The sequence below is a fragment of the Silurus meridionalis genome, chromosome 17 (genome assembly GCF_014805685.1).
Source record: "Silurus meridionalis isolate SWU-2019-XX chromosome 17, ASM1480568v1, whole genome shotgun sequence".
Lineage (NCBI taxonomy): Eukaryota > Metazoa > Chordata > Actinopteri > Siluriformes > Siluridae > Silurus > Silurus meridionalis.
In genome coordinates this window covers 16,303,315-16,330,281 of record NC_060900.1, presented here as the reverse complement: position 1 = coordinate 16,330,281, position 26,967 = coordinate 16,303,315, and the positions used below count along the sequence as shown (strand labels likewise).

Sequence of the window (26,967 nt, the reverse complement as noted above, 5' to 3'; positions counted from 1 at the left end):
TAGGGTTCAAGGTGCTCAGTGCAGTCTGCTCAACTTCCACACCAACCTTGACAATCTGTGTCTTCATAGATCTCCATAGGTGTTTATAGATCTAGAAAGGTACCATATGTTTGGGCCCTTTATTTTGAGTTGTGAGTGCATCCAATTTTTGGGGGGATACATATAGTGTAATATCAATCTGTTGAAAATATCTATCAGGTCAGGTGAAAGAGTCGTGCCTCTGTTAAAGTAATGGAAAAGATTGATGTTACATTATGTCCCCTTCATATACACGCAGTAGCGCGCGATGGTGCCGAACATTCCCGAGTGACGTTCGGTCTTTTCCGTAAAAAACCGAGAGCGAGCCGAACTGTTGCCGAGTCGCCTTTTTCTTATTCACGGTAGATCAAAAGAGCATTTTCATTATGTCCATCTTTCACAATTTTCCACAGATTACTGAAGACCATTTGCTGTTGAGGACCATATAGGACCATTTTCTTACAACGATATGTTTTTGTTTGTTTTAATCCAAGGCAGTATGTGGTTATGCCTATGTGTTTTAAATAGGGCGCCTGTGTGTGCTGTGTAGCCTCCACATCCACACACAGGAGGAGGAGGATGAGAGCACTGGGCGAAAGGACAACGTTCACAGCGCTGGAGACGCGGAGATGCTGAACTCAGCCGACAGCTTGAATTCGTTTCGAGAGGAGCAGTGTGGATGTCATCCTGGCGGAGGAAAACGCGGCTTTCAGCTCCGGTTGACATTTCGGGGAGAAATTGAAGACTGTGAGAAAGCATCAGCTTGAGCTGGAATGCTATTAGGGAGCGCCAAGGCGTTCTGAACTGTACCCAGTGCTGCGTACCTCAACATGACACTGCCGCGTATCACAGGATTCTCCATTAGGCTACCCTAAAAAGAAAAGGCGTAATCTAAGAGTCTGCCCATGTATTTACTGAATTCTACCACATTGCGATGGGAATATACTGCTGATGCTTAGGCTAGCGTTGATGGGAAACCCGAAGACATGACATGCACACGAAAAAAAAGGAAACGACATTTTTTGCTTTTTAAATCCCGTGTTTACATAAGCTAACGAGCCAACACCGGAGACTAGCGTTTTTCGACACGAAACAGGTTTTCTTTTGCGTTATTTCTTTCCCCCCAGACGTAACCATTTTGTTTATTAATTCGCCTTTTTTTTCTCCCCCATCCATCTTATTACTCTTCCGGTTCTGTTCCTGGCTAAACGAGTTGACAGTCGATACCCGGCCGCAGATTTGGATTCATGTTTGATTCTCGGAAAAAGGTGTGCCATTGGGAAAAGAACGATTTTTGCATCATTTGTGTGTTTTCGGTTCTTGCCAACTGCAACAAGCTCCTGTACAGGCCTGCTGCTGAGGACAAACTGGAGATTTCCAGGTAGAAGCTCCATCTCGGCCTCACATTCATCACTGTTCTCTCAATATATATATATATATATATATATATATATATATATATATATATATATATATATATATAATCAACAAAGCTAGGATAACCTTTTAACCTGTATATTATTATGCTACATTCTTTGGGGTTGGGGGGTCTTAACCCTTCAAGGATAGACAAAGTAGCCCCATCCCATGTCGCATAGTGTATGGCTATAAGGCGTCCTCTTAACTGTTAATAAGTCATTTGTTTTGTGTACCTGGGTAAAAGAGGCCGGTGGAGTTACAAAGCTCGAAATGACCCCCGACAAAAAAAATAAATAAAGCAATAACAACAACAAAAAAAACCCCAGCATCAACCCTGGCAGTAGGTTTCGCTTCAGGCGCTTATACAGGTCGTTTGCACTTTTTTTGCGTGGGCATTTGGACGCATTACCGCTGTCTGTCTTTTTTTTTTTTCCTTCTCTTGTCTCAGAACTGAATCATTATAATCTCATTAATTCGTAATGAAATCGAGCATCCGCCGCAGGTTGGACGCACTAGAAACTCGGCGTAAATGTTTAAATGGCGCATCAAACGCAGTGCCCGCACAAAACCCCGTAGCGCGCGCGCACACACACCCGCGCACACACACACGCACACCAAGATACAGCAAAATGCCATAATGATAATTGGTAAGTGTTTTCTAGCCGAACGGTGGGTTATAGAGCAGTGGGAGTGATGGTGTCTGCTTTTGGTTGACAATTCCGTGTCGCCTGCTCCTCCCATAGTGCGAGCCGCTAGCCGCACTCTCTCTGCTGTTGCTATCCAGCTTTTAACTGTAGCTCGGCCTTCTGACTCCATACCGACTTCACACCAGTCCATCCGACTCCTCCCTGAACACACACACACACACACACACACACACACACACACACTCCTGTAGCCGCTATTCCTACCAGAAATTACAATCTCCCAATAATACACAGCCACAAGTGCGGAGTGTTTGAAGATATGATGCGTTATGGCGCGGTTAGAAGAAGCACAGAAGACCTATCTGCATATGTCGATGGGCTGCCTACGACTTCTTATCTGATTCAATCACGTCCCTATGTTCCCTCATAGTATTGTAGATTGTATTAGTGTAGATTTGTTTGAACTGTAGCTTGAGTGTGTGCCAGTGATCACTTTTCGAGGTTGGGTGAGGGAGACTCAAGCCTTTTCATTAATGTATTACATTGTTCATATGCATGTTAAAAAATGGTCCACTCGCCTAAGAATCATTGGATTCCTTCAAAAAGTATGAAAGACAACAATTTTTGTGATGATTATAGATTTCCATTGTCAATCAAAACTATAACTGATATTTACTGGACCGAATTTCCTATATGACAGGATTTGTTTGTCATATATTTAAAGATACCTAACCGTGTGGCAAAAAGGTCTACAGTCAAAATGGAGTCTCATATAAAAGATCATTTGCTAGCTAAGTACATTTAAAAAAGCACTCGGAAGTCTTTGGACATCTTGGAATCAGGAGAGGAAATGGATTTGGATAAGCAAGATAATGTTTTCTATCCAGATTTATGGAATGGCAGTCACACCTGTTGCCAGCTATTTTGTATTAATATATATTTGATTATACCCAGGCATAGTACAAAAAGTCAAGTATGTTTTAGGGTTCTTTGGCTGTTCCTCTGGTTGAACACTTTAATGCTGTTTGTGGAGCTCTGTTTTCTTATAAAAAAACGACTTATATGTAGAACCCTCAAAGCAAGCTGAGAACCTTAAATTGTCCAAAATGTCTTGAACAACCTTCTTTGCTAAGAGTGTACTATTTTATAAGTAAGATCACTAAAGTGGTCATGCAGCATGAAATATCTCATTACCACCACTTCTATACAACAGGTGTTTATTAAAAACCAAAATTTTTAAATGTTCACCTGAACACTTCCCTATTGTCCAAATCCTGGCAGGTTTAATATCAATTTCAGTTTTTGGAACATATTTTGTGAAAGGCACGATGAGATATGCATTCGCTGATGACATGAATTTGATCCTTGCTGTTTACGTTTGCATATTACGCATTCGCAAAAAAAAGGGGGTACTATTCATCATCCATCTTTTTTGCAGACTAATATTGTTTTTCTTCACAGAACTGATAATTTCAGGTAATGCTAAATGACTAATCTGCCACTACACAAAAACAAAACCTTCACTTTTTTCCTTCACTGGTAACCGATTGCCTCTGATGAGCAATCCCTCCCACCTCGCTTCGGCACATACAAATTCAAAAGCATTTAGTTGTACGAAGACACACCACACACACACATGCACACACTACACGAGGCAGAAGGACCCTGTAGCTTAGCAACAAGCTGCTGTAATTGCTGTAACAGAAGTACATTAGTATGACTGCTCTAAAACAATAGGTTGTTTTCTGTCCTTTAGGAGTCTGGCACTAAGGTTTTTAATGATCTCAGACAGACATCACTCAAGTAATATCTGGTAGCCATTCATAGAAATTCTGTGCGTCAGCACATCAGGGTAGCAATGGCAGAATACAGACGAGTATTTTTTTTCCCCTTAGCATCCACCATATCTATACGTGCATATATCTATTGATTATCTATTCATGTTGGCCCTCAACATCTAGCCACAACTTTAAGGTTTCTCAGCCTCAGTGTAGATCATGTGCAATTTATTACCTACACTCCACCCCCCCTCCCCACCACCTCTCCTTCCTGCTTCCCATCCCTCTGCCTCTTTCTCCACAGAGATACCCACATTCAATACATAAAACGTGATGTTAGGTGTTGTAGCCTAGCAACAAGTGAGGTAATCACTATGACAAACTAGTTGCTGGCATGCAATGTTGCGTGTGGTGGGAACAGCTGATCTGCTCTGTGCAAAGAGCAAGGCAGATGATGTTCCTCAGCATGCTACAGCAGCTGCTTACAGAAGCCCTGCTTATCCCTTTTAGGAGACTATTGATTGATTTATGTTTACAGCTGACATGTACAAATATGTAGCTCTTGATCCCCCTAGGTTTTGGAGAGATGTCAAATTTTGGTCTTAACCATTCTGTTCACATATTTGTAAGTCCAAACATTTTGATTATGTCAGTGTACTATTTTAAGTAGAGTATACTTTTGGTTTGGCAGTGCAATTTGTTATCCATGTTTTTTTTTGTTTTTTTTTCTCTTTTTCCTGACCTCCTTTTTGTTTGGCAGGAATTAAATCTAGTTTATTTTGGCAAGGCATTTAAGAAACACTAAAAAATGATCAACAATCTTACCTGATTCAGGTGCATTTGGAGCTGAAAATTCAACAAAAATCCATATTGGTAGGAGTGCCTTCAAGGTAAAACATACACATACATATGTTCTCTCATTTTTGTTCATTTATTAATGTTTTACAATAGACACCAAAGACTTCTTACTACTGGAAAAAGGACTAAAATCATTTAATGGAACGATACCTGTCATTTGACCCATGATCCATCCATATGTTAGTATATGGCTTGATTTCACAGTTAGCAAACTGGTTTGAACTGCAGTTCGATATTCGGGGGCTAAACTTCGACATTAGGGGAAGAAATTTGGCTGATAGATACTTTGTAATATGCATTGCATTATGTAAGATGTATCTGTTGGATTAACTAAAAGGATAGCAATGAGGGATTCAGTGAAAGTATGGTTTATAAATAAAAATCGTGCTGATTTGCAGTAGGAAAAGCTATGAAATTGTGAATTACCCAAAGTAACCGAAGGTAACAGTATGAGACGGCAAGGGAACTTCACCTGGCAGCCAAGTAAATCTTAAGTGTATATAATTTGTTTATTTTCATACAAATTGTGATCCCTCAAGCATTTCTCTCTTTAACAATATTTAGGGTATAATCATCTTATCATATGTTCTTGTAAGCATTAGAAATCAATCTGGGCACGTTTGCCCACATATAGCGGAGCACTAATGAAAGAATGTTTTCAACCTGTAAAGGTAATTTTATATAAAAAAAAAAGAGTATTTATACCTCATTAATACATTCTTAGAGAAAGGGATTTTCAAGGAATCACTATTTAAAAAATATCTCCAAAAATAGGAACGTATTTACAACATTTATTTTGAACAATAACAATGGTTTTACTTTGCTCATAGGTGTTGTGAAGGGTCAGGAGGAGAGAAATTGTTGAAAGAGAGCCCCAAAGACAACTGTACAAAATGAGGCAATGCAGAACCAGCTACTCCTGTTCTACGTGAGACAACAAATAGAGGCAACCACGAGGACGAAAAACAGCTCAACCGGAGGAGGTGGAGGAGGAGGTGGTGGTGGAGGTGACAGAAAAGGAGGTGTTGGTTCTAAAGGAGAGGACAAAGCTCTACAATTAGAGCAGCAAGAGGTATGGCCCACGGAAACGAGAGTAGTGATGGGTCCCACAATGCCCTGGCTGCAGTTGTGGCTACTGCGGGTGGCACCGTGAATGAAGAGCCTTCATCAGCTGTGTCTACCTACATCAAGCTTGTCCTGCTAGGGCTGATCATATGCATCAGCCTAGTGGGAAACCTGGTGGTATCTTTGCTAGTATTAAGAGACAGATCCCTTCACAAGGCCCCATACTACTTCTTGTTGGATCTTTGCTTGGCTGACACAATTCGGTCAGCAGTCTGCTTCCCCTTTGTACTGGTGTCTATTAAGAATGGCTCAACCTGGACCTACAGTGTACTCAGCTGCAAGGTGGTAGCTTTCATGGCCGTGTTGTTCTGCTTTCATGCAGCCTTCATGCTGTTCTGCATTAGCGTCACACGATACATGGCCATTGCCCACCATCGGTTCTACTCTAAGCGTATGACCTTCTGGACGTGTGTTGCTGTGGTGTGTATGGTCTGGACACTTTCAGTTGCCATGGCCTTTCCACCCGTATTTGATGTGGGCACCTATAAGTTTATCCGTGAAGAAGATCAGTGCATTTTTGAGCACCGTTATTTTAAGGCCAATGACACGCTAGGGTTCATGCTTATGCTGGCTGTGCTTATCCTAGCCACTCACGTGGTCTACATGAAGCTCTTGCTCTTTGAGTACAAGCACCGCAAGATGAAGCCTGTCCAGATGGTACCCGCCATCAGCCAAAATTGGACCTTTCATGGGCCTGGAGCCACTGGCCAGGCAGCCGCCAATTGGATTGCAGGTTTCGGCCGGGGCCCAATGCCACCTACCCTGTTGGGGATCAGGCAAAACTTGCACAACCAGAACCGACGGCTGCTAGGCATGGAGGAGTTCAAGGCAGAGAAGCAGCTTGGCAGGATGTTTTACGTAATCACTCTGTTTTTTCTGGTGCTGTGGTCACCATACATTGTTGCCTGTTATTGGCGAGTTTTCGTGAAAGCATGTACCATCCCACACCGGTACCTCTCCACTACGGTCTGGATGAGTTTTGCCCAAGCAGGGGTGAACCCCATTATTTGCTTTTTCCTTAACAAGGACCTCAAAAAGGGTCTGCTGGCTCATTTGCCTCCCTGTTGTAGAACTAAACCTCAACTACCCCGTGAGCCTTATTGTGTCATGTAAAGACAAGTGTTTATTCATTTCTGTTATCATTTCCTTTATTTCTGTTTGGCCTGATCACAACTGGACAGGTAATAAGGTTTACAAAAGGTATTTGGTGTTGGAGGCATGAGGGATATTTTCTTTTGATGTAAGGTCTTTTGTTGACTTTTTCCATGATATTATTAAGGGAAAGGGTTCAGGGCTAAAATGCGTGGCACTCAATCAAATGCAAATTTGTTTTGAGAAACAGTGCTATTTCATATAGCCTTGACGATGCTATAGTTCTGAGGACAAAAACTGTTTTCAGAACAAACTCGTTGTTGTTAATGGGTGTAAGAGGGTTGGAAATGTGATTGCTCTATGAAAATAGTTAAACAAAACGTTAAAATTAATTCACTCATTTAATGATCATGTGCTGATAAGCTTTAAAGCTTTTCTTTGGCATTACTATTTGAGAAAATTACTTCTGAAAAATGCATATATGACAGTATTAAATCCAATTGCATGTATTCTTACATTTTTAAGTGCCGAGGGCCAAAATAACTTATGAGATTTGAAATGCAAATTTGGTATGTGATTGCAAAATTTTAACATGACAGTTTTAAATATTTCCTATAGAACACTGATTCTTCTGGGGGTTTAGAAATTTACACTACTTGAAAACAAGTTGAACACTAATCTTTGAAGTTTAATCTAATAGACTGTAGTTGAACTTGCACTTGCTCCCATGTCTCATGACGTACCATGTTTGTCTCTCTGTCATATTTATAAATTACTTTCCATTGATGAAAGTGCTTTAATGCCGAAAACGACGAGTTCCCGTATGATGTGGTTGCTTAATTCATGAGTCATACGTTGATATCAAAACAGAAAGTTTAAAACAGCAAAGTCTTTATAATATAAAACTCATCTTTTCTGAAAGCATTCAACATTTTTGTCTGCTTTTGATGTTCTAGCCGAAAATCCCCTGATTGGATACATGTACAAAGCACTGAAACCGAGATGTTACCGAAGTGAATCAGACTTTTTTGGACGATCCTTTATGATGTTTAAGAGTACAAAATTGGCAGTTACTTGAATCCAATTTGATGTCATATCAATAAGTGCATAACAACTTTCAACATTTTAAAAGAAAGACGTTTTATGAGAAAATGCAGAACACCTGCACTTGCGTTATTAAATTAAGTGATATTCTATTATTAAAACAATGTTAGTTGCGACATTCAGCATACAATATTATTTATAATCAGGCTGTGGTTGTTTGACCTACCACAGAGGTCATATAATAACACTCACTAACAAAATATGAAACTAAGCATATTAAAATAATATTTATGAGCAGTATCAGTTGATGAGGAAAAAATAGGATTTTACATCACACATTGTTTTATTAAATAATGGTCCAGAACCAAGTGCAAGTATTATTAGGAAAGGAAGATGTTTAGATTAATTGGCCTAATGATAATATTTTGCAAACAACATTAGAATGTGTTGACCATTGAAATGGTTTATTTAATTATTTTATTTGTTTGTTTGTTTGTTTTTTTTTGTTTTTGGGGGTGGCTAGTAATATGTTGATTGGTAGAACGATGTAGACGGAGAAACAGCGATTGTAATATCTAGCTGAATGTTACAGAGAGCAGGAAATTGAGTTTTAATGAGGTAGTCAGGTTCAGCTTGGGATGGTCTAATTCCTTTGTGCTCCATTTTTTAAAGATCAAATTAAAAAAAAAATAAAAAAAAGAAGAAACAAAACACAATTTCAGGAAAATGAATGACTACACCAAGAGCTAAATCCATGTACCCACTACTAAATGGGGAGAAATCTTATTGTTATTTGCATCTATTGCCTTAGTCCATTATGAAGGTTTAATACTACTGATGCAAGGAGGATTCGACAGCTCTATGCCTCTAAAGACATTGAGGGGGGTGGGAAACGAATGCTGGGGGGGACAACACTGTGTCTTTGCTGACTATTGGAGGACATTCTTCATTCCCCGTCACAACTATACAAACTGAGGTCAAGAAGAAAAATGCATCAAAAGGGCAGTAAACTAGCTGGAAAATATTTGCCAAATTGTGACACTAATGTGTACAGTTTTGCACAGTTCAATGGAAAGACTTGAATTCCAAAACTTGATTTCCGAGTGGAATTAAAAGGAACTTCCTTCATCCTTGTGGAATTCTTTGAGACATTTTGGGGTTTTGTTTCATTTTTTTTCATTTGTTTTCCCTTCTTCTTATCTTTGGGGGTGGGAGAAAAGTATGCAGGTGAAGGTTGGTGATATTGTATGTATTCATATGTTGAAAGGATAAGAAAAAAGAACAAGTGCTCATATTGGTGTTTGGGAGGGAGGGCATGTGGGCGGGTGAAAAGGGAGTGATTTTTTTTTTGTAACAAGCAAAAATGCCTGGTAGAACATTTTTAGTTGCTTCAGGCATTCTATCTTTTGTAAAATAACTGTGACCTCTGTGTGAATTCCTGTGTATTATATGGACTATGGACTAATGTCAAACTGGGGGGAGGGTAAGGGATGGACTCTTGGTTATCATCTTTTTACCACGCATGTGTGAGTGATTGTTTATGCCAAGTATGAATGTGGGAGAGGACTTGGTAAAGGGGGGGAGAGAGGGGCTGCTAGAGATGAAACCATATCAAGCATGGTCTTGACAGAGATGGACAGCCTAATGAAAAATGTCACTCCTACAGTTGATCAAGTTCACTCTCCTTTGCCAGTACATACTTCTCTCGCATCTTATGTATTTAATAAGTTGTCCTTAAGAGGAAATGACTCAGAAGGTTTTTTAAACACTATTTTAGGTAAAACAGTTAAAAATGTAAGAATTAATAAGACCTACAACATACAAATGGCCTAAAGCTTTCGATTTGGAAAGGGTTTCAAAATGGTAAGACTAATATTAACTGATGAAAACGGGTACTGATTCTTAAAATACCACAAGGTCCCAGGGAAGGCAAATAAAATGGTAGCTCAGTGACTTGTCACACTGTTCTATAAGTGTAGATGACGTATGAAATAATTGCTTAAAGCCAGAATCTTAATCCAGTATGGAAACATTATTGGTTGCTCCAGGACTGTAAACTGCACTATTTCCACAATTGTTATCTCTTAATTCTCTACCAATTTCATGGTCACACGGAGCGCAGGAAATAAATGAAAGAATAATTGAAATGCAAATTAATGGAGAGGAATATTATTCACAAACGAATATTTATAGGCTTTAGATTATGGTTAAATTTAACATAGCAATGTTAATTGCAAAGTTCATGGACACAGTTTAAATATACTCTGGGTCTAAATTGCCATAATGATTCACTATTAAGATTTTATTTCAGTCTATGATTAAGTTAAGCTTATGTCTTTGAGTTTTGCCCTTTAGCACAAAATAAGTTGGATTTTTATTATTCCTGGTCAACTGCAACCTGAGATACGACATCCATTTTCCAGATTTATATATCTTCAGTTTAATTTCTAATTTAATTTAAAAGCTAGCAAATCTACATATCAGATTGAATTAAGTGCATATCTTGTTTGCTTTATTTCAAATCTTTTATCATAATTGTTTTATCACACTTTTGTTTTTCTAAATTGTGGCAAATAAACACATCTTGTGAAATAATTTTCTTTTTGAAGAGCAAATATATACTTTAAAGAGATTTTTGCAGCCCGTATACCACAAAGGCCAAAAATATGAATGAACTAATGAGGCATGAAAGAGGCAAAGAAAGAGAATGCTCAGTTATAACATTTTTCGGAGTAAAATATTTCTTTGATCAACTCTGAAGTCACATTTTTCATGAGTGTATGATAACTGAAAAGAAATGACAGGGGGAAAAAATGAGTGAGAATGTCAAGTTCGATTTCAGATTCAGATATCTTGTTCTGTAAATTAAAGGGTTTCCCCCCCCCGACATGACAATAAAAGTTTACTTTTGTTGCGTTTTGGACTGTTAATTTGGTGTAACTTGGTGTAATTTGGTGAGAATCATATCAGGCGAGTTTAATGGTACACAATAATAATAATAATAATAATACCATGGCAGCATACGTGGTATGGGACTGGAAGTGTGCAGGATGGATGAAAGTTTTGTTCTTTCAGATTCAAGCTGCAAAATTAGGTCCTGCAATATTGAACCCTCACCATAACAGTTTCCTATAACCAAAAGGATATTTTGTCATATTTTTCACATAAGGCTCATTCTCTAATATTCTAATTAAACTGAATTCAAATGGTATACTGGAAATTTCATGCCGTTTGAAACCCGAAAACCCCAAAACAATTAGTGTAAGGTCACTTTGGATTTATTTTACTAAATATTTGTAACAAAAAAAAAATAAGAGAAATATATTGCATAAGTATTTCAACCCTGTGCTGTGGGAGCCAGTGAGTCATTAAAGTTTCTGTCATTTTCTGGGGAAAAAAAAACAAAAAACACGTTTGAAGGCTCATTAGTCACGTTGTGAATCTAAAGGAAAATGGAGACCGAAGAACATCCTACATAATTTCGAGAACAATTTATTCAAAAGCAAAGATTAGGGAAAACGTATAAAATAAGTGTTTGGATCTGACACAAGTGCAGCTGGATCAATATCCAGGTAGCTGTGGTAGTTGTATCACACCTCTCAGGCACTACCAAAAAAGGCTATCTCTTAAAATTCAACACTCAGACAAGAATGAGACTTGTGAGAGAAGCCATAGAGAGGCCAACAATTTCTTTAAAGGAGCTACAGAGTTCAAGGGCTGGGAGTGAAGTAAAGGTGCACCAGTCAACCATATCAAGAGCACTGCTGGAGTTTAGCGGAAAGCATGAGTGACCCAGATGTGTGAAAAGGTTTTGTGGTCAGATAAAACCAAGATATGGGTTTTTATCCAAAAGTCAAGCTCTACTTGTGATGCAAAAACCCAAATCTTCTCCTTGCCTCAAGGCACAGAGCACCTACAGTGAAGTATGATGGTGTCTTCTCATCAGCAGAGACAAGGCATCTAGTTAGAATTAAAGGGAGAATGAATAAAGCGAACATAGAGATGTACAATCTTGAGAAATACTGCATGAGAACTGGCTTGAAAAATTGAATCTTGGAAGGAAATTTCTGTTTCAGCAGAATAATGATGTCAAGCACAAAGCCAAAGCAACATTTAGTCCACAAGCATCACCTAACCAACCTGAATAACCTGGAGCAAATTTGCCAAGTAGAAACGAGCCAAAACTACTTCAACACTTGAAAGCTTGTACATATGTTTCCTGAAAGTCTTTAAGCTGTTACTACAACAAAATGTGGCTTTACTATAAAAAAAATAAAAATAAAAAAACATGGTTGAATACCACACAATAATCTTATCTTACAAAAAAAATCCTTACATTAATTGTTTTTGAGTTTCAGTATTTTTTTTTAAATAAAATAATAAACAGAATGAAATATATATGACAGTAGAGGACTATTTATTCTAAGAGAATGCACTCACCACCAAAGAGTTATGGATATGGCTTATCTTCCACTTTCATGCTGGTAGCCTTTCCTGAAAGAAATAAAGAAACATGCTTATTGACACACCAATCCGTTGTGTTAACACTGTCAGAATAAGAGAAGCAGATTCTTAGCTTTACTCTGAAGTAAACCGGATACAGTGCTGAGTGTAAACCTTGGCACTGTGACATTCACTTATTGCCTTGAGTAAGAACTAAACCTCAGACTCTGCTAGGAAGGAATTCTTTTCATTATTTATTAAAAATTAATGTAAAATGTCACTAACCTGTCACTTATTATTCAATGATAAATTATTAATAGTGACACAAATCAAAATTTTAGCTGGTGGATGATCCTCATATGAATTATGTATGTATTCACATTCACATTCTTTGGTATGACTGTGAATGGGTGTGTATACAATATGTATTTTCATTGTGCGATCGAATCACAGTGACCCTGACCAGGATAAGGCAGTTACTAATGAAGACAATGTGTAAATGAATGAATGAATGAATGAATGAATAGATCATCATACTGGTTTTATTTTACTTGAAATTGCTTGAATGTTGCCTTGCATGCAACAGTTCTATATGCTAATATGTATTTCTTTCTCTCTTTGCTGTTTTTAATGAAATTTGGCCTTCATTAAAAAAAATCAAACCATTTTGCTTATATTACTGATGTACATTATCATAACACCTAAAAAAAAAACAGAAAAGCAAGGAGCTATTAACATAAAGTATCAATTATTGTTTGTTTGTAAAAGAAAAAAATTATCCCAAAGATTTAACATTCTGTGGAGCATCACTGAAATCTAATATTAAATAATATGAAAGAATATTTAACAAGTCTGACTCATATAGAAGACGATGCAACAAATGTTAGTGATTGTGAAAACAGGGCATTAGACAACAAGTAACAAAGAGGCCATGGGTAATGATGGAGATGGAAAACTCCACTGCTTAGATGTACAGAACTGTTTGCAGGACAATAGCCTGGACGTTGGAAAATAAATAAAGGTTTCATGCAGTTGTGAGAGAAGAAAAGGGGCCTCTATTGTATTGCCAATCTTTGGCAAGACATAAATTGCTGTCTCCATACAATCTGGCAAAACTTGTGTAAGAAGATGAATGGACAAAAATACCAGGATTCATGTGTGGAAAGATGACACATATTCTTGCAACCGCAATTCTCATAAAGTTTGTTCTACCAAGAAATTATACAGTTGGGTGAATACTGACCAACCAAAAAAGAATAACTTGGTTATGGTTTAAATGTATTTAGTTAAATTATATCAGATTAGATTAAATTTAAAATAAAAAAAATTAAATAAACAATCTATATGTCACAATAAAAGTAAATAGACAGATAGATAGATAGATAGATAGATAGATAGATAGATAGATAGATAGATAGATAGATAGATAGATAGATAGATAGATAGATAGATAGATAGATAGATAGATAGATACTTTATTCATACAAATTGGAAATTTACAGCTTCCAGCAGTATCCACAAACACAGGCAATAAGGCATGCAATAAATATAACAAAATACTAAAAATGTAAAGGTACGGTAAAGAAGGGGGGGGGGGGGGGTGTTGAATCAGTAATCAGCTGTTAGACAAATATTGTAATCATACAAAAAGTTTTTAATTTACTTCAATAATTCTTCAAAGCATTGTATCACATGACTATTACATTAGCATGATATTTTGCTAAAACAAAAATAATATTATTACTATTAATATTAGCACTAATTATAATCATATACAGAAAAAAACTGCTTGATGCATTTCAGTCTGCAGAAATACAAGGAAATCTGCTGAAATCTGAGACTATTGTGGATTATTTTATTTGTTAAGAATATTTTACCACTAAAGCATTGTTTTTTTTACATAGTAATACCTTGTGCTGTCATAACTCTGATAGTTAATAGTAGAAATAGTAAAATTCTTCATTTAAACCTGCTGTTAAATGGAAAAAATATTCACTATATGACAAACATAGACGGTAGGGACCAACACCAGTTCACTATGCCATCTGTGTAAGGGTTGTGATGTCCAAGCTCTGTGACCACATGACTGAGCTCAGCTTCTAGCATCACAGTCTTTACACTTAGGCCTGATCCACCATAAATCCACCCAATTCAATAACGGCCAGAGAAAAACCCTTCACTCAGTCCAAGTTAAATGCATACTGTGGAAGTGCTGTAGCATGAAAAGCAGAAGGGTATTAAGTTTGTATAGGACATGGAAAAAGGTAATGATGAGCTGCTAAGAGGAAGATTAAAGAGAAGAGACAAACACACAGAAAGACAGATGAAGGTCAGAGAACATAGACCTTCAGTAAGTAAAATAAAGCTCAATATAGCTGACTGACCAAAACTCAGACCCCAGAGGGAGCATCTAGAGACTTTTCATTATGCTCAGGACGACCAGTTGGACTACCCAAGGTCCTGATTAGGAAAGCGCTCCAAAAACATGGGAATTTTTTTTGTCCCCTGTTTTAGATATTTAGGTAACAAAGTTCATATATATATATATATATATATATATATATATATATATATATATATATATATATATATATATATATAAAAAGTAATACCAAAAAAAATAGTTTGAGACATAGACTCTCTTAGCTTTCTCTGCTTAAAAGTATTATCCTAAAATAATAGTGGCCCTCAAAGGTTATGGTTAATAATAAAAAAAAAAACTAATTCAGTTTGTCCTGCACATAGATTTTTCCATTAATGTGTCTAAATGTGGTAGATACAGGAGTCCTAATGCAATTTCCTAGCAAAAACAAATTTGAGCTATGAATAAAAACAAAACAAACAACAACAACAAAAAAAACAAACACAGGAAGACAAAACAGAGGCTGAAAAACATTGTGCTTCTGCATTGCTGATGCTCAATTAGAAGTCTCATTGAAAACTCTGTTTAACTAACAGGTGTCAAACTCGAAATTTTCCTCAGACCATGAGACCCTGAACGGCTGTAATCGAAGTTTATTATATGCATATACGCTTACTGTCCACTTTATTAGGAACACTTTTAAGCCTGCACATTCATGCAGTTATCTAATCCGCCAATCATGTGGGAGCAATTCATTGCATAAAGGAACTGTGCAGATACAGGTCAAGATCATAACAAATATTGAAATGAATGACTGTTTGGCGGTAAAGTGTGCAATACATGTCATCAGCATTTCTAATGCTCTCAGATTCTCCTGAAATGCATGAGCTCATCATACTACTATATAATCTAATTAATAGAGATGATAAATGGTATATTGTATTTTCTCAACCAACCAAAATGAATATCTGGTTACACCACTACCAGCACAGAATGATGTCTAAAAAATAATTTAGTGGCAATGTATTACATCAGGTGTTGATTTATTTATTTATTTGTATTTTTAACAAACCCAGGTTTAAATAGGGTTGTATATAGAGTTGTTTATAATAAGTAACCTTTTGATATTTTTAAACGCCATCATTCATCAGTCTTTGCTAAGCAGTGAGCGAAGTGTTCACATGTGCAGTACAATTGTGGTGACTATGCTACAATCCCACTATGATTTCTGGATATTGTAGAATTGTTAAGCATAAGCGTAGACCCACTGTGAGCCATTTAACTATTGCTTTTTTCCACGCTCACATGGGCAAACTGAAACAAGTTAGTGGGATGGATTTGACCCACAGGTCTTATGTTTGACATGAGATTTAACTGAACTTGTGATGCAGTTATTTAATATACAAATAAAAATGTGCATGTTAAGCATTTTAAAACAACAAAAACAAACCCCTTCATGTTTAATAAGCAACAAAATGTACAGAAAGCACTAAAGACTGATTGCATTTTCATTCAAATTTGTTATGCAGGCTGTTTATTTATTTATTTATTTTACACCTGAACGCAGTTCCAGCAGGCTTTAATGTGAAATAACTCACAAAAAAATGTAGTTTTGGTTTATTTGCCTGAAGCACAGCAGGAGAGGAATACAGTGGCACCATCTGCTGGATAGAACAGGCTCCTTTAGGACAAATACTATATAATGCACTGTAGAGGTAAATATGCCTTTTATTAGAACTTTTCTACAAGCATCACAAGTTCCTGAGTTTACAAAAGGTATCAAAATATCTTGAATATTTGTTCTTTCATTAATTCACTTGAGTAATCAGTTTGTTAGGGTCATGGTGGGTTTGGAGCCCATAGACACAGAGCTAAAAAACACCCTTGATAGGCATCACACTCATTCACAACCAGGTGTTTTTTTTAGTGTAGCCAATTTACCAACCTGTATTTCTGGGAGATGAGACAAAACTGGATGATGGAATCCAGAGAAAATGAATGTAGTCATGAACGCTGGGTCCTCAAAATATGCAAGTGACAGTTTTTTGTATAATATACTGTTCAAAACACATTTTATCAATAACCCTGTCATAGATTGGTGTCTAATCATGTATCCCTAGAATAGGCTCCAGATCTATCATGACCTTAACAAGGACACAGCGGTTCTGAAGGATGATTGGAGGAATAAATTAATGCATTTTCACTATAAATCAAATAAAAAAAAGGAGTGAAAGCTGTGATAATCAAATAAAAAAATGCATATACTTTGCATGGTATGATATTGATCTGCATTATTTGGGTCGAAATAAGAGGTAAATGAAAAACATAAATTAAAAACTACACCAGAGAGCCATCTGAAAACAATTAAAAAAAGAAAGTGCACAAACTGGAACAATGATTTGCTCTTTTTCTAGGGAGAATTAAAACAGGTATTTCCTGCAGCTCTCTGCTCCACACTTGCACTCAATGCGAATGCGATTGATAGGAGTGTCCGCTATTCCTGCCAGGCTGAATTTAGTGTCCATTTTGGTACTTTCTGCATCTACTGCATCAACTGTAACATAGACGATACCACAAAAGATGAATGTATAAACCACAGACCTGTTAATAAATCATTATTTAAAAAAATAAAAAGATTTTCTTGGTATGTGAAGTGCAAAGTGCAGAGAAGTTGTGCACATGCTTACTTGTCATTTTGTAGTCGAAAGTGAGCTCTTCGCCAGCTCTTATTGCTCGTGTCGTAAATAAAGCAATCCTGGGAAGGCGTTCGTCCAAGATGTCAATGAAAACGTTATACACTTGCAAGTTCGGGTTACACTGCAAAATGGTTGGGAAGACACTTTGATCTTCAAAGAGCAACATGACGGAGGGAAGATGTAATCGAATGTCAAAAAGAGCATCTAATAATATTGAAGTTGATATCTTCGCATGGTAGGCTGATAGCCAGCTCATTTAATGTAAGAAATCTTGTCTATGGCTGATGCATCATGACTTTGTTAGAGGTTGTGATTCACCCAAATTAGATTAGATTATCGACATCAAATAAGTTGTAACTGACTGTTCGCATTGTCTGTCACAGTCTCGTAGAACATGACAAACTGACAGCTAATCAGCACATGATCGGTCACACTCACACTGTGGTTGACAAAGTGGGAAATATTTCCGTAATGAGCAGCATCCACAGTAAAGACATCAGCCACATAATCCAGATCAAACAGGTAGGTGACACCCTGCTGATCATACATCTGTCCTCTTCTCTCAGCCTCCTCTGAGGTGATGATCTTAAAACAAACACACACACACACACACACACACACACACACACACACACGCACACAGCAGTGGCAGGCAATGTAAGACTAATTCTAATAAATATGGTTTTCTCTGGCTCCTCATGTCCACAGAATAAAGTTAAGTATTAAAAAAAAGAAAATCATTACTGACCTTTTTCCCCCTTTGTGGTCCAGGAATCTTGGCATATTGTATACAACTAATGAAGTATTGATCATTTAAAAATCAAAAATGCTTTTACCTACGCCCACTTACTGACTTTTGACTATGTTACCATGCATATGTGAGCGAGGAAAAACAATACTTTTTGCCATGTTTCACATCCTGCTCTCACCCCAGGTATCAGTGAAAACACTGATCATATTTCACATTGACATACAGTATGCCACAGAAAAATGTGTCAAATGGCATGCAGTCGTTTCAATAATAGTCCATGTGATTATTCTAATTTTTACAGCATTTTTACCAATTTGACAAGAAATGAATGATTTATACGAATTCTGCAAGGCTTTTTTTTTTTCAGAAAAAGTAGCAGCAAAATGTGGCTTATGTGATGCTTCTGCTTTTACTAATTTAGTCATTTATTAGCAAATTCTATTAATTTTTTACATCTATTCCTTAATACCGTTATCCTGGACAGGTTTATGATAGGGACATGAAATGGAATACTGCCTGGATGCGACACATTTACACACTCATTCGCAACTGGGGCGAATTTTGTGTCACCTGGAATGTTTTAGGGAAGTGTGGGGAAACCAAGGAACCAGATGGAAAACAAGAAATTCATTTTGAGGAACCTGGCAACCTGAAGCTGTGATGACAATAATACATTTTGCCTCTAGCTCACTGGTTCCACTTGTTAATTTTTTTTATAGTATTTCAGTGATCTATAAAGGGAGAAATGAAAGAATTCTGCAAGAATTTGACTGACACTCCAGTCCATGGGTTTAGTTGTAGCATTCAATGTGCTTCCTACAATTTTTGTCTCGTTCCTGCTTACCTCTCCAAGGTATTCCATGACAAAAGAGTTCTTGGGAATTTTCTCAAGTGTGCGCACACCCCAGCCTCTTCCATTCGCTGTCTTATAGATGCACAAGTCATACTGGATGCCCCTCTGCACAACTCTGTTTCTGCAGTCTATCCCACATTGGCAACTTGAATTACATTCGTATATGGGCATCCCAGGCTGGATGTTTACTTGCATGTTGTTATTGTAAGCTATAAGGTTATCTGATGCCCCAGCACAGCAGCCGTTTACAGGTTCGTTAATGCAGTCCGTGCATTCACACCCTAGTGCTGCTTCATTGAGCACCACACCGCTACCGATCTTATAGTTGTGGATGTAGATGAAGTCTCTAGGAGGGCCATCCAGGTCTACATCATTCCTGACAAAAATGCGGCCCTTGTGCTGACAGATTCGGTTCAGGTCTTCCTCCCAGCGACGCAGCTTCACACGCTGCTTGGCCCTCTGGAGGATGAAGGAAACTGCAGAGGCATCCAATGAGCTCGAATCTGGTGGGATTTTAGCGTAAAGCAATGCTAAACACATGTCCTGCCGGAACTGCTGGAGGATCTGGGGGCATTTCAGATTTTTATGTGGTTCCCATGTGTTCTCAGACTCCGAGTAACCTTTCCACTTCACCAGGAAGTACTCCTTACTCTACACAGGGGCATACAGTGTATGTAATAGGGGAAAAAAAAGAAATGCAATATGTAAATGATTTCATCTTAATTCTGTTTATAAAAGCATTTATCATTGATATCAAGAATAGGGAGAAATGAGACAAAAACTTTACCATTAAAGATGTTTACTCACCTTTATTTTTTTATAATTACACAGATAATCCACCACATAGTCATTAAAGTCGTCCTCAGCCACAGCCAGCTGCTTGCACACTAATTTCTGTTTGCGACAAAGAGCCTGCAACTCATCCCATGAGTATTTGCAAGACACACGGCACTCTTTGGAGCAAAAAATAATAATTATATGTATACACACACACATATACATACATACATACATACATTATATATATATATATATATATATATACATACATAGTGTGTGTGTGTGTATATATCTTATAAAGGGACAAAACTAAAGAAATATCATGCTAATGTATGATATTTCTTTAGTATTGTCCCTTTATAAGATATATATAAGATTGAGTGATAACAGCTGTACATCGCTTAACCATGCAAAGCCACATGACCTATTCATCATGATCAAGTTTTTGTTTGCATGACAGGACATACAAATTTGTGTATCTTGTATTAGATCAGTTAAAATGTGATGCTTTGAGTACAATTCTTTCATACTGACCACTGGATGTTCAACATGGCACCTCATGGCAAAGACTCTCTAAGTATTTGAGAATTGGAATTGTTGCACTCCACAAAGATGGCCTCGGATATAAGGAGATAATTAACAACCTGAAACTGAGTTACAGTACAGTGGCCAGGGTCATATAGAGGTTTTTTCAAGATGGGTTTCACTCGGAACAGAACTTGCAAGGGTCGATCGAAGAAGTTGAGTCCTCGTGCTGTGCGTCAGAAGCTGGCTTGAAAAAACAGATGCATGAGATCTGCCAGCATTGCTTTAGAGGTTACAGAAGTGAAAGATCCACTTATCAGTGATCAGCCCAACAAGTCGGTTTGCATGGTTGTTGTCCCAGAAAGAAGCCTCTTCTGAAGCTGGCTGAGAAGAAATCCCGCAAACAGTTCAAGAGCATAAATTACTGGAACCATGTCCTGTGGTCTGATGAGACTAAGATAAACTTGTTTAGCTCAGATGATGTCCAGCTTCAACTGCCCTGCTGAAGGTGAAGGTGATGGAGTGGCCAACTATGTCTCCAGACCTGAATGCTATTGAGCATCTGTGGGGGATCCTCAAGCAGAAGATGGAGAAGCACCATATGTCTAACATCCAGCAGCTCCATGATGTCATTATGGAGGAGTGAAAGAGGATCCCAGCAACAACCCGTGCAGCTCTTGTGAATTCCTTTAGGAAGGACGATTAAGGCAGTGCAAGATAACAATGGTGCACAAAATATTGACACTTTGGACACAGTTTTGACATGATTACTTAGGGTGTACTCACTTTTGTTGGCAGCTATTTTGACAATAATGGCTGTAGTTATTTTTAGAGGACAGTAAATCTGTACTGCTATACAAACTACACATTGACTATTCTAAAGTTCTCAATTCGTTTTTACTGCAATTTTTTTTTTATTAATTTTCAATTAATCAAAATTCAATCAATTACTTTCATGCCAATTAATATATTTGTGTGTGTATATATATATATATATACAGTATATATATATATATATATATATATATATATATATATATATATATATATATATACACACACACAAATATATTAATTGGCATGAAAGTAATTATATAAGTATATTTTTTCTTGCCGGTCATGCAGCCACCGCCAGTAGCTTTTAACAATTGTTTCATAAACTGCACAAGCTTTACTTACCTTTTAAATACCGCGCCATCCCTCCCTCCATTTCTCTTCCCAAACGCTGATCAAATATACCGGAAATGAAGTATACACAATTCGCTTTCCTGATTGGTCGATGTGTTGCTAAGAGTAAGCAACTCGATTTTCATTGGTCAAATTCTCTCCCTCTGTCCGCACATTTATGCACAAAATTCCAAAAGGCTGACCAGACTTCTAAACAAGCTCAAATCAGCTTTACAGCCATGCTATTGCTCATCAAACTTTTTGTATTGGGATTGTATTGAACTTTCATTGAGCTGCCAAATTCTTCACAACTTTTCAAGTTTTAGGAAAACATAGAACATGTGAAACTGAATGGATAAAATGCATACAAAAAAAAAAGAAAAAACACTGTTCTTCTTCTTGCACTGTTACTTACAGGCGTAAACTACTGCACTGTATATTTGGACCCAACTGAATTAATCATTAATAATAAGCTTTTTGACATACATTTTATGAATGTTTTGCATCATGAAATTATCATATGGATCGTAAAAATCATAAAATATTTATGGTGACAATTCTGACAATAAACGTTTACAAATTCTTTATAAAACAGTATACACCTGAGGATATTGGAAACAGTTTCTAAATTGTTTGTGTTTTAGTTAAGTTTGTAAATTAGTTTCCAAAATGAGTTAACTTTATTATGGGAAGTGTTTATAAATACTACATAGAAGTATTTTCTGTTTTATACAAAACAATTCTAATACCTCATTGAGTTTACTCGAAACCCAATTTGACAATGACATACAATTAAAAAGATAAAGTCATGTAAAACTTACACAAACATCAAGCAGTGGTTAACAAACTGAAGCACAGAGGTTGAATGTTATCAGACTTCCACTACATGAGAGTAACAAGATAACATTGGTGGTTATATCTGGCTCTCGGCTGCTATACAACAGTGACATCATTATTTACCACATAGTTGATTTCAGCACTGACTATTATGGTTGTGGGATCTGTGGTCTTATACTCATCAGGTTGGTTATCACTGTCTCTCTCTGACAAATCCAGAGGCATGGACTGTAAGGGAAAAGGAAAGTGGTCCAGGGGAGCGTGCTCAATTTTGCACAAGCTGTCTTCACTATCGCTGCTGTAGCCAGGGTTAGAGCACCATGTCCCCTCTGCCTGGGAGCTGAGCTGAACCGCGAAGGGCAACTGTGTTTCTGTTTGAACTTCCTTATGACTGATTATTCTCTCCTCAAGACCATAAGCATCTTCTGGACTGGGCTCCACTTTACGGAATATGTTGCGAGCAAAAAGACTGATGCAGAACATCTCCACAATTACTGAATAGTGGTAGATTACTGTGACAGAGGGAAAGAGAGAAAATTCCAATTACAGATTGAAACATCCGCAAATATATAATAATTTCAGGACTGGTGCGAGGACTCACACTGAGAGCGAAACAGAGCAGAAAAGGGAGGTGCACAAGGCACAACTTTTAATGCTCCCATAGTTTCCAAAATCCCATTCTGAAGTCCACACAGGACTAAAACAACAATGATGCAAACAAATTTAGCTCGAAGTCCATAGCCATGCAGTGCTCTTCTGGTTGCTTTATAAAACAGCAGGTAGCCGTAATAGGACATGAAGGTGGACACACCAATGACTGCATTTACATAAATGTTGGGATCAAATGATTCAACCTGGGATGAAGAATACAAAAAATTCAAAGCATTGATGTAGGTACTATGCTGAATAAACATCACATTTATTGAACTGCTTTAACAAAGTATTTGAACAAGCAATTGTTTTAAATTCTTACACACCCTAAAACAGCCAGAATTCAAACATATAATTTGAAAAGGGCTGTGAAAAAGTCTTATAAGAAGTAGAATCACTGGCAGGACATTTACTGATTAATTAATGTGACCACATGCTAGTATGTAATATTTGCATTGTATTCAGGTTGTCTGAATGTCGAATACTAGATAGCACCATAGCTTAAAAATGAGTCATTGAATGTGTGTAGGATTTATAAGGAATTGAACTGATTAGATATTTGGAAGGTCAGAGCAAGGTCAGTAGATTCCTTTAATGTATATATTAACAGTATATTCTAGCAGGCAAATTAGTCAAATGTACAAGTAAACTTGTTAATGATCGACTCACATCACCATAGTCATACTGTTCATCTGTCCAGAGGACGAGTGTGATGAAGAACACAAGAGTTCTGACTACAGAGAGCTGGAGAACCGCAGCTGTCATCCATCCTAGACTTGTCCTGTAGCAGAGGTGTGATGTTACAACAAAAGAAGTTTATTTCATATTTAGATATAGTCTTTACAATGTAATCCAAATAGCTCAAAATTGTTTACTTGAAAGCAATGCAAAATGAGTATGTGGCTCTATTGTGCTTTACCTGTTGATGTTGATGAGGGGCAAACAGCAGCAACAGCAACAGGGAAAAGGGTCTGGAGAAACCTGTTCCCCTGCCAGCACCTCAAGCATTCGGGTCTTCCCTCCAAAGAAGTTTTCAATAAGACCCATAAACTTCAACAGAGTTAAGGAGTGATATCTTTAAGACAGAATTGAGAATACTTTTGAGCAATCTATAAGAATTTTTCTTTATGAATACTCATAAAATCAGACAAAAAAATATATGAAGGTATAGTATTTCTGATGATTTGGCAACCATACATTAATACAAACAAAATTATTGCAAGAATGTAAAAGTTGCTTACAAAGAAGCTATAAAATTGCACAATGAGGAGGACCGGGGAACATATAGTGCAGTGATGGAGGTCATCCCGAAGACCTGATGTAAAAGTATAGCAAAAAACTAAACTGATAATCATTAGTCTTCCAAAGCATATCATATAACAAAACCATCTACTGACTGATAATAACGTTGAGGTAATGTTTTACCGGATACATGCCCAAGATCCACAGGCTGAGGCACCTGTGTCTGGATGAAGGCACGTGGCGGAGGAAAAAGCCAACTTCCTCCAGGAACAGAGCCAGTAGAAGGACAGCCAGTGCAGCGGGGACGAGGTACAGCCACAACTCGTTTTTAATCACTTCACGTGAGAAACATTAACAATCTTAACTTCTTTAAAATATGCACAAAACTGTATTTTGCAGAAAATCACTACAACCAGAAAGCACACAGGTAACCTCTCTCAAAAATCAATAATATGACAAAGTTAATGTATTTATTGGCATTACTTTTACTATAAAACAAAACAACAAAAGAGCTTATGACCATTAAGGGTTCGAAGACAATTTGTTATCATAAATACAGTTGCATATACACATATAAAAGTAGTAGTGCATTTAAAAAATATATATTAAAACCAGAGTTTTATGTCTATTATAAATGACTCAAATTTGAAATGTGTCCCCAATTCTACAATAATTGTTAACAACAAAGAACAATCACTATTTACAACTATAGTGAGAATAAATGCACCACAGAATGGACTACAACAGCAGATGACCACATTGTGATTTCACTTCTGTTAGCCAATAACAATAAGATGAGGGTACAGACTTACTAAAACTGTATAGATCAAAATCGGACAAACATATCCTGTTCTTTGTCTTGTCTTCACATGTTGTTGAGCTTGTTTATACTGTGGACTTAGTGGTTTTCTGCTGTTCTAAAGCATGATGATTTGAGTGGTGTTGTCCTTCTGGCAGCTCAAACCAATCTGGTGTTTCTCCTCTGACCTCTCTCAACCACAAGGCATTTACACCCACAGAAATGTCACACGCTAAATGCTTTTCGTTTTTTTTTCGCCCTGTGCAAACTTTAATCATTGTGATTAGTTAAAAAAAATACCTGAACAACAGAATATAATCAATCCAAACCATCATGTCTGGTAAAAAAAAAAAAAAAAAAAGCCACAGTCAAGCGAATTGAAATCACCTCTTTTTGTTTAATGTGAACATTAACTGAAGCACATGTTCTGTATCTACATGATTTTGTTTATTGCACTGTTGTCACGCGATCTGCTGAGGGTAATTGAAAAGTTAATATAATATGCATACAAAAAAGAAATCTTATTGGGAATAAAACAAGAGGGATGTGCTGTTAGAGGGAGGAAACTGATCATTAGCGGGCTGTCTCTTATGTTTTAACATGTAGATCTAGTTATTCTCTCATCAGCCTCTCTCTCTCTCTCTCTCTCTCTCTCTCTCTCTCTCTCTTAATCTTTCTTTCTCTTTATCACTAATGCTTATGATTATGATTAGCACTTATGCTATTAAAAAAATATGCAGTGTGTTTAAAAGCAGTTACATATAATAAAAAAAACTGTAGTCTTCAGTTTTTCATGGTAGAAAACATTAGGGAAAACATTTACCCCAAATGGCACTGACACTGGAGACTCTTTACAGAAATCCTTACAATATCAGCAATTACAGTGGGTTTTCTTCCCCCTATTTGTTCATGTAAAGTCCCTGAACTGTAACTATAGAAATGCCAATGGATTAGAGCCAGGGAAATTATATAAATGTGATTTACTTGGGAGGAGGCAGAATTGTTACAGATATTAACACTTTCTGAATTCTTAACACAAGATTGCGAGATATTACAGTGGGGCTGCATAAATAATGTGACATAAGTGCAACATAATCCTTCCATTATAACATTATTGTCACATCAATCTAAAGCATTTCTGTTTAAGAACAGTGAACAATCAGCAAAATACAAATCCCAAAAAATCTTTAAGAAATATGTTATGTATACATTTTTTTTGCCTATATTAATGGATGCTTTAGACAAAAATCTAGGGTTTACAATATCAGACAGACATAATTAAGATGCTCCATTAATATGTAAGGATCTCTATAGCATTGTGTTGCGAAAACAACCAGGCTGAAGTGCTTCCTCGTGTTTCCTACCTTTAAAGAACTCGGATGAAAGTGGGATCTCAGCTCCCATCAGGCTGCAGTTGTCTGTTTTCTTGATCATTGCTCTGACCTCAGAAACTTGTTATATAACAAGATTAGGGAGTTTTGTTTTAATACGTTGGTTTAAACAACAGCCAAAGATGGTCAGAGAGTTGGATCTGCTCTGTGCTAAGGAAGTTCCTGATTGTCTTCCTGATCTGAGAAATTAATGATTGACAAATACAGGTAGATGTACAGGTGAGGGGCCAAGTCCATCCACCTGCATGCAGACTGGTGCAGCACAGGGTTTAATGGTATAGGCAAATAAAAATGCGTAAAAACGATTTGCACTGATCTCTGCTATGAATCAATTACAAATGGAAGGTGACATTCCCAAATGATCTCCATTTTAAAAACAAATTGAAATAAATCACCATCATATTTTATACAGGCGGCAAATCTATCTTGTTTATATTTATATAAATTTATATAAATTAAATAATTATATATATTATAAATGTATATATA

The 26,967-nt window shown here is 37.0% G+C and overlaps 3 protein-coding genes across 8 annotated transcripts; 1 reads left to right on the top strand and 2 right to left on the bottom strand.

Annotated features, from left to right (window-relative positions):
- The first annotated feature begins 15 nt into the window (after nt 1-15).
- Nucleotides 16-10,911, top strand: gpr173 (G protein-coupled receptor 173). 2 transcript variants are annotated; one of them, XM_046870850.1, is made up of 3 exons: nt 16-380; nt 547-1,399; nt 5,551-10,911. In XM_046870850.1, the coding sequence occupies exon 3, from the start codon at nt 5,795-5,797 to the stop codon at nt 6,956-6,958; it is 1,164 nt and encodes a 387-aa protein (XP_046726806.1). In that variant the 5' UTR covers nt 16-380; nt 547-1,399; nt 5,551-5,794; the 3' UTR covers nt 6,959-10,911. The 2 variants fall into 2 exon arrangements, with proteins under 2 accessions (XP_046726806.1, XP_046726805.1); XM_046870849.1 differs by having other exon boundaries at nt 16-1,399.
- Nucleotides 10,912-10,936: 25 nt separating this feature from the next.
- suv39h1a (SUV39H1 histone lysine methyltransferase a) lies at nt 10,937-21,675 on the bottom strand. 4 transcript variants are annotated; one of them, XM_046870848.1, is made up of 6 exons: nt 21,571-21,675; nt 19,894-20,039; nt 19,078-19,737; nt 17,921-18,067; nt 12,422-12,475; nt 10,937-11,110 (listed from the first exon to the last, which is right to left on the bottom strand). In XM_046870848.1, the coding sequence occupies exons 1-5, from the start codon at nt 21,599-21,601 to the stop codon at nt 12,458-12,460; spliced, it is 1,002 nt and encodes a 333-aa protein (XP_046726804.1). In that variant the 5' UTR covers nt 21,602-21,675; the 3' UTR covers nt 10,937-11,110; nt 12,422-12,457. The 4 variants fall into 4 exon arrangements, with proteins under 4 accessions (XP_046726804.1, XP_046726803.1, XP_046726801.1 ...); XM_046870847.1 differs by lacking the exon at nt 10,937-11,110 and adding an exon at nt 11,458-11,941; XM_046870845.1 differs by lacking the exons at nt 10,937-11,110; nt 12,422-12,475 and adding exons at nt 16,497-17,340; nt 17,474-17,603.
- A 181-nt stretch (nt 21,676-21,856) lies between these two features.
- Nucleotides 21,857-26,617, bottom strand: si:dkey-16n15.6 (organic solute transporter subunit alpha). 2 transcript variants are annotated; one of them, XM_046870843.1, is made up of 7 exons: nt 26,452-26,617; nt 24,472-24,623; nt 24,288-24,385; nt 23,966-24,121; nt 23,716-23,827; nt 22,997-23,249; nt 21,857-22,907 (listed from the first exon to the last, which is right to left on the bottom strand). In XM_046870843.1, the coding sequence occupies exons 1-7, from the start codon at nt 26,519-26,521 to the stop codon at nt 22,492-22,494; spliced, it is 1,257 nt and encodes a 418-aa protein (XP_046726799.1). In that variant the 5' UTR covers nt 26,522-26,617; the 3' UTR covers nt 21,857-22,491. The 2 variants fall into 2 exon arrangements, with proteins under 2 accessions (XP_046726799.1, XP_046726800.1); XM_046870844.1 differs by having other exon boundaries at nt 21,858-22,907; nt 24,288-24,361.
- Nucleotides 26,618-26,967: the final 350 nt, after the last annotated feature.

Bases quoted from the DNA above. Each gene is read 5' to 3' on its own strand.
- suv39h1a (XM_046870845.1), bottom strand. From the start codon at position 21,601: ATGGAGGGAGGGATGGCGCGGTATTTAAAAG. The intron at 20,040-21,570 runs GTAAGTAAAGCT...TTTGCTCCAAAG, and splicing joins GATGGCGCGGTATTTAAAAG to AGTGCCGTGTGTCTTGCAAA. The intron at 17,604-17,920 runs GTGAGTGTGACC...ACCATTTTGCAG, and splicing joins CCCACTTTGTCAACCACAGT to TGTAACCCGAACTTGCAAGT.
- si:dkey-16n15.6 (XM_046870843.1), bottom strand. From the start codon at position 26,521: ATGATCAAGAAAACAGACAACTGCAGCCTGATGGGAGCTGAGATCCCA. The intron at 23,828-23,965 runs GTAAAGCACAAT...CCTCTGCTACAG, and splicing joins CCCCTCATCAACATCAACAG to GACAAGTCTAGGATGGATGA. The intron at 22,908-22,996 runs GTGAGTCCTCGC...CCTCTGTCACAG, and splicing joins TGCTCTGTTTCGCTCTCAGT to TAATCTACCACTATTCAGTA.
- gpr173 (XM_046870850.1), top strand. From the start codon at position 5,795: ATGGCCCACGGAAACGAGAGTAGTGATGGGTCCCACAATGCCCTGGCT.